This window comes from Trichomycterus rosablanca, chromosome 9, assembly GCF_030014385.1.
Source record: "Trichomycterus rosablanca isolate fTriRos1 chromosome 9, fTriRos1.hap1, whole genome shotgun sequence".
Classification (NCBI taxonomy): domain Eukaryota; kingdom Metazoa; phylum Chordata; class Actinopteri; order Siluriformes; family Trichomycteridae; genus Trichomycterus; species Trichomycterus rosablanca.
The window spans coordinates 25,139,136-25,155,292 of NC_085996.1; the positions used below are offsets into that span (position 1 = coordinate 25,139,136).

Below are 16,157 nucleotides of genomic sequence, written 5' to 3' on the forward strand. Positions count from 1 at the left end.
CCATCAGCGCTGCTGTGTCTTATCCACTCATACCAGCACAACACACACTAACACACCACCACCATGTCAGTGTCACTGCAGTGCTGAGAATGATCCACCACCCAAATAATACCTGCTCTGTAGTGGTCCTGGGAGAGTCCTGACCATTGAAGAACTGCATGAAAGGGGGCTGACAAAGAATGCAGAGAAACAGATGGACTACAGTCAGTAATTGTAGAACTACAAAGTGCTTCTATATGGTAAGTGGAGCAATGCGTGTAGAAACAAGGAGGTGGTTTTAATGTTATGGCTGATCAGTATATGCAAGTATGAATTCTGTAAATCTGAATTTATAAAAGCATTTTGGTTTTGTGAATATAATATTTAGCTAGTAATATAATTAGGTTAATTATATATGATTCAATTGGCTGAAAGAGAGGGTTATATACAAATATATACAAAATACAGTACAGTATATTAGGTGTAGATATACTGTATATGTGTCAGTATCCCGCGTACGTTTGGTGACGCCCCTTCACTACGTAATGACGTCAGGGGCTCGTGGATTGGCGCTGTGCCTCTTTGAGTGCGCGACAGGCCGCGGCGGCGGAACAGAGTAGAGTGGGGCCTCTCTCTCTCTCTATACTGAAGAAGACCCGTTTCACACTACACAGTGTGGGCAAAAGGAAAGAACTGCACGTAAATCCGGTACCGGTCCGGTGCATTCTCTCATTATACCGGTCGCGTTAAGCGAGAGAAGAGGCAACTGCCTCGTTTACTGAAGAGGTTATGTGTTGTATAGCTAATGTTAAAGCTAACCAGTGTGTAGCATAGCGTAGTGGGCTTTTGTAATCCACACATTGAGTGCGGAGCAGCACACTCACACATACTCGCTCTGAAATCTCCAAAGCGGCCTTTTTATTCACAGACGGGACCGGCGGAAAGAGGTAGGTCTGATAAAAGTGTGTGTTCAACATGTGTGCGGTTTATTGGAATGATGTGAATATTGGCTAAAGCGTATGAGTGAGCATGCGGCTGTTAGCCTTGTGGGTAAAGCTAGCTAGCAAGCAGGCTAATGTAGCTCCAAGCAACTGTGCCGGAGAGAGCCGAGTCCAGCTAATGGTGGTACCCTGGGGGATCAAATTGTGCTTTAATGAGTGAAAATAGACCACAAGGTTTGTTTTGCTGTTTATAATGTAATATGGTCCGGTACATCACGTTTGGGTTGGATGGTTTAAGCAGGGGCAGATTTGGGGATAACTTGGTGAAATGGGGACCAGAGGCCGCTATCATCCACCCTCAATCGAGGATATGCTAGCAGCATTTTCCCAGTTGGCATTAAAGCATCGCATTCACCCTGGGTACCTCGTGATGGAAATGTAAAACGAAAGCAAGCAAAACCTACAGAATGCGTTGTTTTTTTATCATATGCTTCTATGTCGTTGTTAAGACTTAAATATTTATAAAGATAAGTCAGTGAAAAAACCTGTTATTTCTTAACCTTTTTAATCCTGTGAAATAATTATCTTCACGGTGTTCCGTACACTTATACACTACACACTTCTTCGCTCTCACCCATTTGATGCTAAACCAGTTGTCGCACACTGGAGAAACCATAATGCATTTAAATCCTGATGTAGATTAATGTATGGAACACGGTTTGCTCAGACACGAAACTGTACAACGTGGAAATGCAATCACTGCAATGTAAGGTAACGGTGCTCCATACATTTTGAACAGATTCCATTCACATCAGATTGTGATGCAGCAGCAGAACTGAATGGTCTATAAGCCAAGTTGGGGTCTTGGTGGTCTTTTAAATCTGAAATCGTATCAGTTTACAGGCCTTTATTAGGTCCTGGATTCGAGAAAACCCACCAACATGTGAAACCTGCCAAACAATTACAACTATAAAACACATTTTGATAGAATGCCCTAAATACACAAAGGAAAGACAACAAGTGCACATGCCTGAAACCATAAAAGAAATCCTTACACAAGACAACACAAGAACGGTATTAACATACCTCGCAATTATAAAAATGAAAATATAAAATGGACCAAATGATAGACAGATATATAATACCCAGTTCCTGCCATTAAATGACACACATGTGTTTAACATTGTGTAAAAATCCCCCAAAAATAAATAAATTAGGTCCTGGGTTCGATCCCTAGGTGGGGCGGTCTGGGTCTTTTCTGTGTGGAGTTTGCATGTTCTCCCCATTTCTGTGTGGGTTACCTCCGGTAGCTTCGGTTTCCTCCCACAGTCCGAAGACATGCAGGTGAGGTTAATTGGAAATACCATGATAAAATTTTCCATGACTGTGTTTGACATTAACCTTGTGAACTGATGAATCGTGTAATAGTAACTACCGTTTGTCCTGTATGTAATCAAAAAGTGTAAAACAAGATGTTAAAATCCTAATAAATAAACAAATCCAGGCTTTCATTTAAAGTCAATCCAATGTGGCGATTTGCTGTACAACAAAACAATTGTATTAAGTTATTAAGGGTGAACAGAACATGACATTGCCATAAATGCATTGCATTTGACCTTTGGCAAAGGAATAGGATATGAAAAAATATGGTGGCATGACTCCCTGGGTGGCCTCTATACTCCCAGTATCACTGGTAATGTTAACTGCCTTGCATATGATTTCAAAAAGCCTGTATGTTTCTAACAATTACTGTCCGATGCCACTTATATTTTATTTATTTGTATTAGTGTTATAAAATGAGGCATTAGCAACATGTTCAGATCCACAAAACACGTTTAATCGCCTGGATATAATCTTAAATGACATTAAATAATCAAGTCATCACTACTAAATCTTGGGTTTTAATCCTTGTGGTGCTATCAGCCATGTCAGGCTCTCAACATAGAGATTAGATCAATGAAGTGTAGTTATATAAATTATGCATCCGGTTTGTTAGTATCATTATTTTTTCCCCAATAATGTTCTTTGCAAATTATTGCAATATCATACTTTAACTGGTGACTTTTTTGCAGCCTTTGAGCAAAAGCAATTTATTTGAAACTGTAGATTGAAAAAAACAGTCAGCTCAGTTGAACCAAAGTCTGATGAGGGAAAAAAGACTCATGCTGCAAACATGAGAATTTGTAGTTCCCAAAACCAAAAATTGGAGACCCATTTAAAATAACTAAGTTAAAAATTTTAAGTGAGTGGATCTGTATATTATTTGTAGACTTTCCCATGCGATAAGCTGTAGAAATTGTCTCACATTGGCGGAGGACCTTAGCCACATTGCTGCTTGTCCTGTCTAAACAAATCAAGGCTTGCTTTCACAAAACAACACAATAGAAAATTCCACTTTTAGGGTACACATTAGTACTTGCCTGTCTCTTTGTTCTGTGCATCTCTTGTGCATCCTTGTATGTTTGGGGTGTGGTTTTGAAGACAACTTCACAAGGAGGAGCATTTTTTTTAAAGGTCAGAATTGTTGACCTCTGAAGTCACAGGCAGTCTCTTTCATACATTGCAATATTAATACTGCATCATATTGTGCAAGACTTTATTTGATTGTGTAAAGCTAAAATAACTAAAGTAGATTAATAGCACTTTGACTTGCAGTTTGACTTTCACATGAGTATTTTCAACCCCTAAAATCATTGTCCTACCTGTCTGCTTAATGTCTCCTAAATCCATTGTAAAATGTTTAATTAAATTAAATGTTAACACATATTGGGTGTGTTCGAAAATCTAGGGAGCTGCCTTGCTGTCTTACTGTCTACATAGGCAGCTGCCTTAGTAGAGAGGATTCTAATAAGTCAATGACTTATAAGGCAGGTTATTCGAACGCACTACTTAGACAGCGATTCCATCGGGTTTAGCATTTCGCGTTTAGCATCTTGCCATTAAAACCAATGGATGAGGTAGCACAGCACGCTAACGTCAATATAACATCTTCCTTCATGTACCGATAACGGTTAAATTTCCTGACAAGCCCGAACTTGCAAATAAAAACACTCGGTACAAGTTTATACAAGTTAAAAATCAGTAATATTTTATTTACGTTTGAAAATAACTCCATTCGTTTCTCTGCCCCGTCAGCCATGTTTATTTTTCTGTAAGAGACGAGCGCCCGACCCGCAATGAATTCTGGGATTGCCTTGATCACTAAGGCAGCGTCGGATGCTCACTTGTTCTTGAGCCAAAATAACATTGAAATATGAAGATACCTCAGAAGTGAGGATTTTAAGGCATTTAGGATTTCGAACAGCCTCCTTCTCGGGAGCGCACACAGGATGACGTAAAATGCTGCCTATGTAGACAGCACACTAGCTTTTCGAACACACCCATTGACACAAATATTGACCTTTACATACATACATGTATACATTGTCTAATTATACTATTGCTACTATATTTATTCATACCCATATCTGACTTTCTATTTTATATTTATACGTATAAACCTTACTTAAATGTTGTGTATTTATTTGTATAGGTTTTTTTTCTTGTTCTTTTTGTTCAACTACTTAAGGCCAAGAATTTTCCTCTGGATATCCATCCATCCATCCATCCATCCATCCTCATATCTATATATCCATCCATCCATTCTTATATCCATCCATCCATCCTCATATCCATCCATCCATCCAAATATCCATCCATCCATTCTCATATCTATCCATCCATCCAAATATCCATCCATCCTCATATCCATCCAAATATCCATCCATCCTCATATCCATCCATCTATGACAGCTTTGATGCTACATGGTTACAATTGTTTAAGAAGTGCTGGCTGACTTATTGAAATATTGAAAAAATTGAATGGACTGTGTAATGAAAGTTTTCTTAAAAATCCTAATTATAGGTACTTGTGCATCAAACAGAACAAGTTAAATTATGCTAGCAGATAGCAAATATTGGCTATAACAGAGGTAAATGTCTCGAATGCAGTATCTCTATCTTACAGAGATACATCAGCTGATCAGCATTGCAATTCTAAGTGGTATGTCAATCTCATCTGTATTCATAGCTGTAATTGCCAGAGTCAGGAGGGTTTTAGATTAACATTACATCACCAGAAGGAAGAAACATCTATTTAATTTTTACCTTTTACACAATTCAGAAAAGACACATGTGATCTTGCATTTATCTCGTTATGCCTGAGTAAGTACTACAATTGACTGCATTGTTTTTATCGGATCCTACTTATTGGAATCGTAAACCAAAAGATAAACATCATGTTGCATGCCCTCTGGCCAGTGTCTTTGGTCTAAAGTGCAGCTATATTATAAAAAAACCATGCTCAATCTAGAAAAGAGCTATTGACTTTGGTTTGTCCCCTAAGGGAACTAACTCAATATGGACAATTGCTTGAATCCTCATTCAGGGATATATTGGCACTCATTTGTGATTGGCTTTTAGAGTAGCAGGTAGAGATGGATGGTAACCATTAATTAACAATTATAAAATGTCTCATTAAATGAGACATGATTATCATGTCTTTGCTTTATTTAATATAAAAGTGCAAAGTTGAACTGTGGTAATGTAAAAGAGTAAGATGAACATAAACACCATAACCAGAAACTGTTCAGCATTTAGAATGTACCTTTCAAACAGAACAGTTTAATACAAGTGCTCACTACACATGCTAATCGAATAATAGAAATGCAGTCGTTATCTTAAAGCTTTAGACAACATTAGTGCAGCTGACAATAGAAACTCCCAATGCAGCTTAAAACAGAGCTGGTGCCTGTGCACAGAAGGTGGGTCGGGGGTGTTTCAAATTGACGTTCTTACTCTATAGGTCAATAAATTGCTTACTTAAATACTCAAGCATTAACTGTTAAATTTAAATGGCATTGTGAACTCAGCAACCAGAACTCTTTTATTGTTTTAATGTGTCATCTCAATAGATAGATCATTTCATTGCACTAAAAGGACAATGGGTATAAGAAGGTGCTTGACCTTTAACATTCCTAAAGACACCACTGGCAGTATTGCCATCCAAAGGCTTTAGCAATCTCATCAGGACAATGACGAAAACCCACATGACTTACATGATAAACTGTGAAGGCTGGGGCAAATGGGTCAGTGGTAACTTGCCTGACTCCACAACTTTTGCTACTCTTGACCAAGAGGCTCAGAAAGGGTTGCCTGGAAAATGCCAGAAAGGCCTGCAGATAGGCCTGTGTTCTGGGGGACAGTTCTATGAAGTGTCAATAAAACTGAGATGTATGGCACATGAAAGGTGACCAGAGGAATTCTTACCACAGTCAAGCAAGGAGGTGGGTCAGTGATGGGATGTTTTTTTTTTTTTTGCTGCAGTAACTGGTAGTCTTGATTGCATCATGTATTTACAAATATATCAAGGTATTGTGAGGAGGAACGTTTTGTGGTAAAATCGAACCTTGGTGATCACTTCCAAGTCAAACAAATCCTGGATAAGGAATCAGTCCTTGAATATCCTGGATTGGTGTTTTTTGTCTCCTGATTCCAATGCCATAGAGAATCTTTGGTGGGATTTAAAGAAAGCCGTCAAACATTAACATATTCCACAAGAGGTGTCGGTTGCTTGTTAGCACTTACCGACATTAAGTTATCAAGGCAAAAGGATGTTCCACCAAGGATTAAGTCTGGGGTTTAATAATAGTGCACATGGGCATTTGTCAAGAGAAATAGATGTTTTTCATTCTAACTCAAATATCAACTTTTAAAAAACAGCTTATCAGTTATTCTTTCTCTGTTTACTGAGTTGTGACTATAGCTGTACCATGTATTGTAAGTAGTTGTATATGTCACTAACACATTTATTTAACACTTCATTTAACCTTGTGGTTTATTATTATTGTCATTTTGGTCTTTTGTGTCAAATTTTTAAGTTACACTTTTACTTTCTAAAGCAGCTCAACATTTTAAAAGCAACTTCCAATGCTAAAAAGTATGTCCAAGTATAAAGGGCAAAAAAGCACTTGCTAAAGACCTAATGTAATCTAGATTGAACAAGCTATTCTGTGCCCTCCGTACACACTTAAACATACTAAGTGCTAGATCTCATTTGCTACTCAGTGTAGTTACAGCACCACAATGTTTCTACATTTGAAGGCCACCACTGAAAAGTGCAATTCAAAGTTACATGTATATCCTTATTTCACCTTGAACTTTTCTTAGTTTCTTAATTAAAAAAAAAAAGCAACACATTATCATCCTCTGCATCATGCATGATGTCCATGCTGGCATAGAACCTCAGATTATTAAATGCCCTCTGTAACACAGCCAATCTTCTTCAGACATGGCCAATTAGTTCTGTAGAACATCAGACCTTGTGTCGCTGATACTTAGACATGGTAGTAGTGGGTTAACAATTTAGGTGGCTGCATCACCCAGGTGCCTGAACCACTTTTATTTTTTGCCTGTTAAATGTTTTTGTAGAAAAAAAATGTTTGGTCGGACATTGCATACTGTGCTAAGCAACCAGTTGTACTATATAATATGAAGCACTAGAATTCAGCTACTACATATGGTAAGGAAGATTTCTACACATTAGCTTGCAAATCAAGTAAGGTTGTGGGTAGTAACAAGCAATACAGCTAGATAAAGGCATATTTTTATTATATATTCAAACAAAATAGAGCTCAGGTGGCACAGCGGTCTATAATGCTAGTCCACCCTTTCAATATCTCAATGGTGCTATTGGCTTGTTGGGTGTCTACACAGACATAATTGGCTATAACTAATGGGGGGATGGCTAAACGCCTGCAATGGATGGTGCTCTGTCCAGGGTATTCCTGCCTTGTGTCCAGTGTTCTCTGTCCAGTGGAACCAGACTTGTCATGACCCTGACCAGGATGAAGTGGCTGGTGAAAATAAAATGAATGCCCAGGTTCTTGGATTTTTAATATTGAATGTGTTTATTTAGAATCTGTAGTATTTACAAATACTCAGTGAATTCCCTGACCACTAGTGTAGGCCCTTCAGCTGCACAGCACCAGTGAAACCCAGTTAAATGCAGAGATAAAATAAAGGAAGGATTGTGAATTACTGACTGCTTTTGTGTGACTTACAGCTGTACTAATTGATAGTTGTTTTACAGTTCTTGTTTTCATATGTTCTTTCTGAATGTGAACTAAATCCTGTCATGGTATGAGTGTTCTATAGTAATAATTCTTATTGTCTGGTTATTGTAGTTGGTTAATATAGCCCAAAGTCTTTTTTTCCTAAAACTAAGTTATTAATTAGTTAACCATTGGCTTTTATATATCAACACTAGCATAACTATTTAAAGAGTTGGTTTTATATTTAAGCTGTTTATGTGTATATGTTGTGTATAAGTTTGTTAATTTAGTGTTTCAGTGCACCAGAGTAACATGGTATAAGCTTATTTGTCTGTCTTTACTGTATTTGAGACATCAATTTTGAGTGAACTGACTGATTCATTATTCTCAGTTTGCATTGCGACATGAATTGCTTCATTGACTTATTGCATTATTATTTTAAGATTTTAAAATTTGTAGTCTAAGTGCACACTGCTTTTTCCCAGAAGTAAATTGAAAATGAGTTCTAAAAAAGAACTAAATGAAAGCTCCATAGCTTCTTGGGTTTCCTATATTAAAACACTGCATTTAAAAACAATTATTTGCAGCTCTGATAACATACATTTTGCAGTAATCTCAATTTTTTCCAGTTTTATTCTTTATAGGTATGTGTTTGAGTGAAACATTTTTGATCATTAATAAAAAAAAATGGAGTGGTCTCTTACTGAGTTATATATTGGTTTTTATCACGTTTTATTTTGTTTGTTTTTCTGGGAAGATACTTTTCCCCCTTAATTGTGGCCAATGTGTTTGTGTAGATACCTGGCTAGGTTGGTGGCTGTGCTGAGATTCAACCTTGTGAGTTCAAACACTCCACAGGGTGTGCTAGCTTGCTGAATTTGTATCACCCACGACCACAGTTCCCCATTATTTGTGTGATTGTGCTTTAGGAAGTAATTACTTTCTTTTTGTGTAAATAGTTATAATAATCTTGTTTTTGTTGTTTTGTTTTAAAGTTCTTGCATAAAATTAATCTGTCTGATTTGGGGAGAAAACTGTTGATTTTCTTGTCCTAAGTTAGTGTTTCTCAGTACTTTTGTTGTGAGCTCATGGGAGTGAACTGGTTATTTCCCAGCTTAAATAGGGCTGATTGTGTTTCTATGTTGTGATCGAACAGCTGGTTGCCTGACAGCACATCTTTTCCTTTTGCTGGTCAGGCTTTTTGAGAACACCTTTGTTAGTCTTTGCGTCTAGCTAGATAACCAATTACCCATCACGATTAAACACATACTAACTGAGTGCCCTAAATACCAAAGGGAAAGACAAGAATTCTCAATAGCTGAAACAATGAAAGACATTTTTAATCTTGGAAAAGCAGAAAAACTTTTGAACTTCATTACAATCACAAAATTAGGAATACACAATATCAGAGACTACCTAACGAATACAAAGCACCCACATAAACCTTTCTTGTCATAAATGTAACTCACAAGAGTAAACACGGTGTACACAGACACACAGACAGACACAGACAGACAGACACAGACACACACAGACACACACACACACACACACAGACAGACTATGAAACTTCCCTAATGTGCAGGTGCTGAAAACTTGGCATGCCTTGTTTCTGTTAAACATGCTTACACAAATGTTTCATACTTGCATTAAACCTTGCTACACTTCATAAAGTCTGCACTTAAATGTCAAATTGTAGAGCTCTGCACATCGGTTTAAAAGTTAAGCACTGAATTTTCTTTGTTATCCAATGTGTACATTATTGGAACTTATAAAAATGTTGACAATTATGAAACTTTCTACACCAATTTGCCAAATTCCATGCAGCACTGTGTTCATATACTGTACATAACCATTATCTGTACAGCAGTTGCGCTCACAACTGAACTTTGAATCTAAATCTGGTCTAATTACTGATTAGGGAACCAGTAAGTGTTCAAATAAAAGTCATTGTCACAACACTTGATGTCCATGCAGGGAAAGCTGAGGTCTGTACCTGTGACCTTAAGGTATTTTTAACCCTTTTGTTTCCTATGTGCAGAAGCCTGGTTCTGAGGGGTGAGACCGGAGGACCAGACTCAATGAGTTTCCAGCGAAATGTCAGAGAAGTCAGGGCAGAGCACCAAGGCAAAGGATGGCAAAACAAAGTATGCAACCCTTAGCCTCTTCAACACTTACAAGGGCAAGTCTTTGGAAAGCCAGAAAACTGCAGGTATGTTCCCAGGCAATGAAACATCACAATAAATATCTTACTTAAATTGACATTGGTCAGATGCACTGCCATGCACTGATGCTTATTTGCTTTGAAATCCACTTATTGTTATTGGAAGCATTGCTCATTTGAGAAGAATGTGAGGAGCTGGATGGGAGGGTTTTTTGCTGTTCGTTTATTCAGTGCCAGCTTTTTTTCAGCACTTCAGATTAGACCTTGGTCACCTTGAGTCACTACTTGCATTCCTCTGAGGTTTAAATGAGAACAATAGAATATGACTGTCCCTGATTGTACTTATCATTACAGTATTGCTTTCCCTAGGCTATCCTTTTGTTATTCAATAACTTAAGCTTGTTGTTATTGACTGTGTAGCTTGATTTGAATGTAATCCTAATCATCCTCCGTACTCGCTTGCTCTCTCTCCTTCTGTCTCTCTGATTATAATGCCTTTTCAGTTGCTGCCAGACATGGCCTCCAGAGTTTGGGCAAAGTTGCGGTCAGTCGGCGTATGCCCCCGCCGGCAAATCTGCCCAGTCTGAAAGCTGAGAACAAAGGCAATGACCCCAACGTCAGCATCGTTCCTAAGGATGGCAGTGGCTGGGCTTCAAAACAGGACCAGGCTGGAGACGAACGGTAAAACATGAAGCATGACAGTTATTGCAAATTATTGCCTCATTGGTTAAATGGGAAACCTGGACAACCTGGTGAAAAAGTGGTACCTGACAAAGTTTTCAGCCTTGGAACCTTCAGCCTGTGGGCCATTAATGGGCCATTAACAGCCCATGACACATGGAGGTGTGGCTTGCTATTACTGTACGTTCTGATATGCGCCTTTGACCCTCCAAAGGTTTTTTTTTTAACAACTTGGCACACTTTAATAGCCAGTTGACAATTTCTCTCACTACCAGTATAATGTAGCTGAATAACTAAATGTTTTTGCTCTACCACTTCTTTTTTGGATTTTATTAACCTCCATTTAAAGAAATGTTGGGACACTTTGTAAAACACACTCGAAGAAAAGTCTGTTAATTCTCCTGAATCTTATTTCACTGAGAAAAGTAGAAAGAAAGGATTTCCAATGTGTTTACTGATTAACTTAATTGAAGTTTGTAAATATGAGATCACATTCATTTTTTTTATTACATTTTATAAAATAGGGTTTGTATATACCTTTGTTCATGTGATATGTACAATTGATGCTGAGTGTTGCCTCCTATTTTGTGTTTACAGTCAGCAGGAGACCCCTCCTCCCCCACAGCCAAAGCCAGTTGTCACACAGGTGGCTGAAGCCCCTCTGACCAGCAGTCGCTCCTGGGCCAACAACAAGCAGCCTGGACCACTTGATGGTTAGTCGTAACACGCATGTTGTTTTTAGAAATGCATGAGTGTTCTTGAAGAGTACAGTAATACCTACACTTATGTCATTTGGACTGTATAGTGGTAATTGTAATAAACATAGGGAAAAGCAAAAAAGTCACCAAAATAGTTGTTAAATTATATTTAAAAATGTAATTTATAACATCATACTGAAGCTTTAAAATGTAAAAAAATATTTACATGACGTTCAGTACCCATGGTTCCAGCGTTATGGTGTGTGGTTTATTCGAAATTTGTTTTTATAGGTGTGACTTTAATATTTGTTGCCATGGCTGTAATGAAGGTTCCTACTTCTTGAGTGTGGCTTTTAACACACCATTTAAATGACGGAGTGGTTTTTGGAACCCTGTAACTTAGATGTTGCAGGGAATCCTATTAGAATTTTTGCGTTCTTTTTGGATAATTAATTCATTCATTCATAGACTTCATGAAATATGTCCCCAATGTAACACAGCCAGAAAAGCTTATTGATCAGGTGGTCTAACACACACATCTTGTAAAAGGGAAAGCTTCTCTACTCTGTGAAATATACCGGTTTCTAGCAAACATATACTAACTGAATGTTCTAAATACTTAAAGCCCTGCAATCTGTAATTAAGGCAAAAAAATGGAGCACATCTAAAGAACAACCACTGTAAGCACAGCTTAAAACATCTAAATAAAAAAATGCATGTGATCACTGGATGTTCATCACTGGGCCAGCAAGTTGTTATTAGTACATGATTGATTAACTTGCTCATTTAAACATTCTAACAATCACTGGCAACTTGATGTCTGACTAAAGAAATCTGGTCCATTTTAATTTCTGTCTCTATGCACTATGCAAACGGCATGGAAAAGCACATGCTGAATTTAGTCACTGATCACCGGGAGGCACAAACATCTACCCAAAATTCGTATGTGACTTGAAAAGCTGACGTAAGTTCCCCTAGCATACATTAGGCAAAATCATGTCCATTTCTTCTCAAAGACTATAACTGCCAGTAAAAAAACAGCTGTTAATGTTGCCTAAGGAAATGATGTACTTTTTGCTCTTATTACAATATTTGTGACACTCTGGCTTACCAATCTATTTTCTGACACAAATTTGACCCTTTATATTGATTACATAGATTAAGTCTCAAGTAAACAAAAGAAAAATATTGATCTTTTCCATCTTGGGATAGGATCTTTACGGATAAACAGCCAATTCCACCAGGAGTTCCCCAGCCTGCAGGCAGCAGGTGAGGCGGAGAAAGCAGGCGAGCAGGAAGAGGAGCCTTATGGACCAGGCCCCAGCCTCAGACCTCAAAGTATGAATTGCAGTCCTATAATCCATATTTATACACCACTGTTTTTGATACTAAAATCTTCTGGAAAATTTTTTTTTTATAGATGTTGGCAGCTGGCGGGAAGGTGGGGGTAGAAATTTAAATGTGGCCCCCAGCCCCTCGGAGATGGACAACAAGGCTTCTGAGGAGGCTGGGCCAGGTCGAGGTACCCCATCCCCCACAGATGACACCGATATTGCAGGGAAATCTTCTACTGTGGACAACAAAGAGAAGAGAGATCCTAGAGACAGGCTTCCTGTCTCAGCCCCCCAGCATAAGATCAATGGCGGACAGCCACCTGGAGGAGAAGCCTCTCAGTTCCATGCTCAGTTCAGAGGCATGATGCCACCTTACGTAAGTCGTCATATAGTGGTGTGAATTTAAGACATGATAAAAAACATCAGCTTTTAAACAGAACAATATAGTTCTGTGTTTTTGACCACTAGTGAACATATTATTATAGTTTTATTATCTGCAAGTGAGCAAAAAGGTTTAGCATTGCAAATTTTGGCACTCAAATTAACACAGGCATATACACTTAACACTTTATTATAAACCCTTGTGCACCTGCTCATCCAGTTAGCACAATGCACATGATCACAGACACAGGACCAATTATTAACTATTATTGTTAAGTAATGGTTAGAACGTAGTAAAATGTTATTTGTGTTGTGGTTGGTGTCAACTATTGACCTGGGCTTTTTAAATAAAAAGGTATTTATGCCTGCAGAACTGCTGCTTAGTGGATGTTTTTGCACATTTCTGGTTAGAGAATGGACAGACTGGTTTGAACTGAAAGGAACATGTATAATAATTTAAACAAGTACTATTTATAACCTTGGTGAGCAAAAAGTATTTTGAAATGCAAATTGCATCAAACCTTGTGTTTGGATGGGCTTCCCCTAGAACAGGAACTTAAGGCAACAGCAGACACACTCACTGAATTTGGGCAGTTGCACATTATGAAAAACATTGCCTAGCTTAAGGTTTCTGATAGTAAATGTGGCCCGTAAGGTTATGCCAATTTTTTTGATAATAAAAGCAGTCCTACAAAGAGTCTTTGCAATGAAAGACGTTTTAATTAAAGATTTTATCTTTTAAGATGCAAGTTATGTATTTAAAGACTGACCCCTTTTCCCTGCAGTGCAGTGTCTTTAATTAAATCCCTGAAAGTCTAAAACATTTATCTCTGCCAGTGTTTGTGGTTTGACTCAAGTTGAACTTCAACACACACAATTGAACTGTCTTGAATGATTTGACTATTAAAAAAGGAACTGGCTAGTAGTTATTAAAAATTGTTGAATCAGCAATTTGTTTGCAGTTAATAATGAACTTGATGATGCTGACTGGTGGTCATTTCTGAATTTGGTTTGTATTGTCTGGCTTGCTACACATTTCTCTAAAGTTTTAGTGCAGTTTTAATATTTAAAATGACATTTTGTAATTGAAGTTCTTTATGAATTTTCTTATCTGCAGATGTTTCATGCATACCCCCGTATGTCATTTGCACCTGTACAAGGAAACTTCAGATACCCTGGGCAGCAAGATGGCTCAAAGTGAGTAATCTGAGTAGACATGCAATGGAAATATTACATACTAATGTCAAAACAACCGATTTTAAAGTCTCTTTAATCAAAGTGCTAATTAATGCATGAGTCCTCAGTGACTTTTTTAATGCAATTTTTACATTATCCCACATTAAACATATGCAGCTTTGATTTTCATTTGTACATCTTGTTGCAACACCGTTTCATAACCATCTAAACATTTTCTTATTCTGGTGCCCTCTGTTGATTTTTTTCCTTCTCCTCCAGGGGACCACGGTCTGGAGGCAGGCCATCCCAGGCTCTGCAGCAGTCCTGGCTACAGGATCCCGATCGGCCCTCCATTGTTAGTGCGTCTGAGTTAAAAGAGCTCGACAGTCTAGACACTGAGGCTGATGAGGGCTGGGCTGGTAAGACGCTTTCAGTGTTGTAGCAAAACTGGTAGTCAAATGTAGAATACATTTTTTTTTTTTTTGTTCAAATATAAAGCCATTGATGGTTGTTTAATCTTTATTTAGCAGTGCTACTAATAATATTTGCCATATTGTCATCAGGTGCTCAAATGGAAGTTGACTACACAGAGAAACTAAACTTCAGTGATGACGAGGAGAATCATGCAGCCAAGGAGAAGGGAGACAATTGGTGAGTACTTATTTTCTGTGCCTAATATAATTACATCAATTACATAAAAAATGCTGACCTTTAGTGGACTTGTACTTCAGCCATATCAGTAACTGTTTTTGACTATGCCAGGTCTAGATATGACCATGCTTAAACCTTTTTTTTTTTATAGTCACTGTGTCTTTAAGGTGTTCTAATTCAGCAACATAATTTTATTTCATGTACATAAACTTGGATAACTATACATTAAACATCAATACATAGGATTAAATGGGTTCTATGAATTTTAATAAACAAATAATGATAAATTAATTTACTTTAGTTTATAATTAAACCAATAACCAGACAAGTCAGCTGAGCTGCAAATCTGTCACACACCTAAGTGCTACTAAGAAAAATTCAGTGCTGTGCTGAATAAGTAAAAATCGTCAATCTCCGCTTCCGGATGTGCATGCCTGCTGTTAGGTGTATTCCCCTTTAAAGGAGCAGACGGAGTTAGTAATCTTATTAAAACTGTGAAGAAAAAACATTTAACAGGTTATTATCCAAACATGGTTTAGATATTTTGCCCGATGCCCTGTTATAAAGACAGAAATGAGCTACCTGATGTTTACACTAAGCCTATTCAGATGTAATGGACTGCTGGCTACTTACGGTTTTGATTGCTTAACTAGTTTTGGTCAAGTGGAATGGTGGTCAAGTGGGTAGCACTGTCGCCTCACAGCAGGAAGGTCCTGGGTTCGATCCCCAGGTGGGGCAGTCCGTGTCCTTTCTGTGTGGAGAATATTTCTGGCATGGGTAAAATAATGCACTCTTATATTGGTGGTATTATACTTGATAGTTATTCATACATGATGAGAACTAGACATAGACATGATAAATTCGATATGTTTGCTAACACCATTGTTCAAACACTAAAACAACTGATTAATGAGTAAATATTAATCTGATGTGCCAAAAGGTTGCTGTAATTCTTGTTAGTCTTATGTTGCTATTTGTTCTGCTAACAAACAAATTGACCTCTAACTGTTCTTTAGATTTCATTAAAATCAACAAGTTTGTATTTAAAGGAGTATTTTGTC

General features: G+C 37.7%; 1 protein-coding gene across 1 annotated transcript in view; it reads left to right on the forward strand.

The window, feature by feature from the left end:
* The first annotated feature begins 628 nt into the window (after positions 1-628).
* prrc2c (proline-rich coiled-coil 2C) overlaps positions 629-16,157 on the forward strand; it is a 33,690-nt gene continuing 18,161 nt past the window's right edge. Inside the window, exons 1-9 of the mRNA XM_063002146.1 lie at positions 629-926; positions 10,053-10,223; positions 10,679-10,856; positions 11,454-11,569; positions 12,767-12,892; positions 12,975-13,264; positions 14,387-14,466; positions 14,725-14,864; positions 15,009-15,096. Coding sequence (XP_062858216.1) covers positions 10,109-10,223; positions 10,679-10,856; positions 11,454-11,569; positions 12,767-12,892; positions 12,975-13,264; positions 14,387-14,466; positions 14,725-14,864; positions 15,009-15,096 — 1,133 coding nt within the window. The 5' untranslated portion in view covers positions 629-926; positions 10,053-10,108. The remainder of the gene's footprint in view (positions 927-10,052; positions 10,224-10,678; positions 10,857-11,453; positions 11,570-12,766; positions 12,893-12,974; positions 13,265-14,386; positions 14,467-14,724; positions 14,865-15,008; positions 15,097-16,157) is intronic.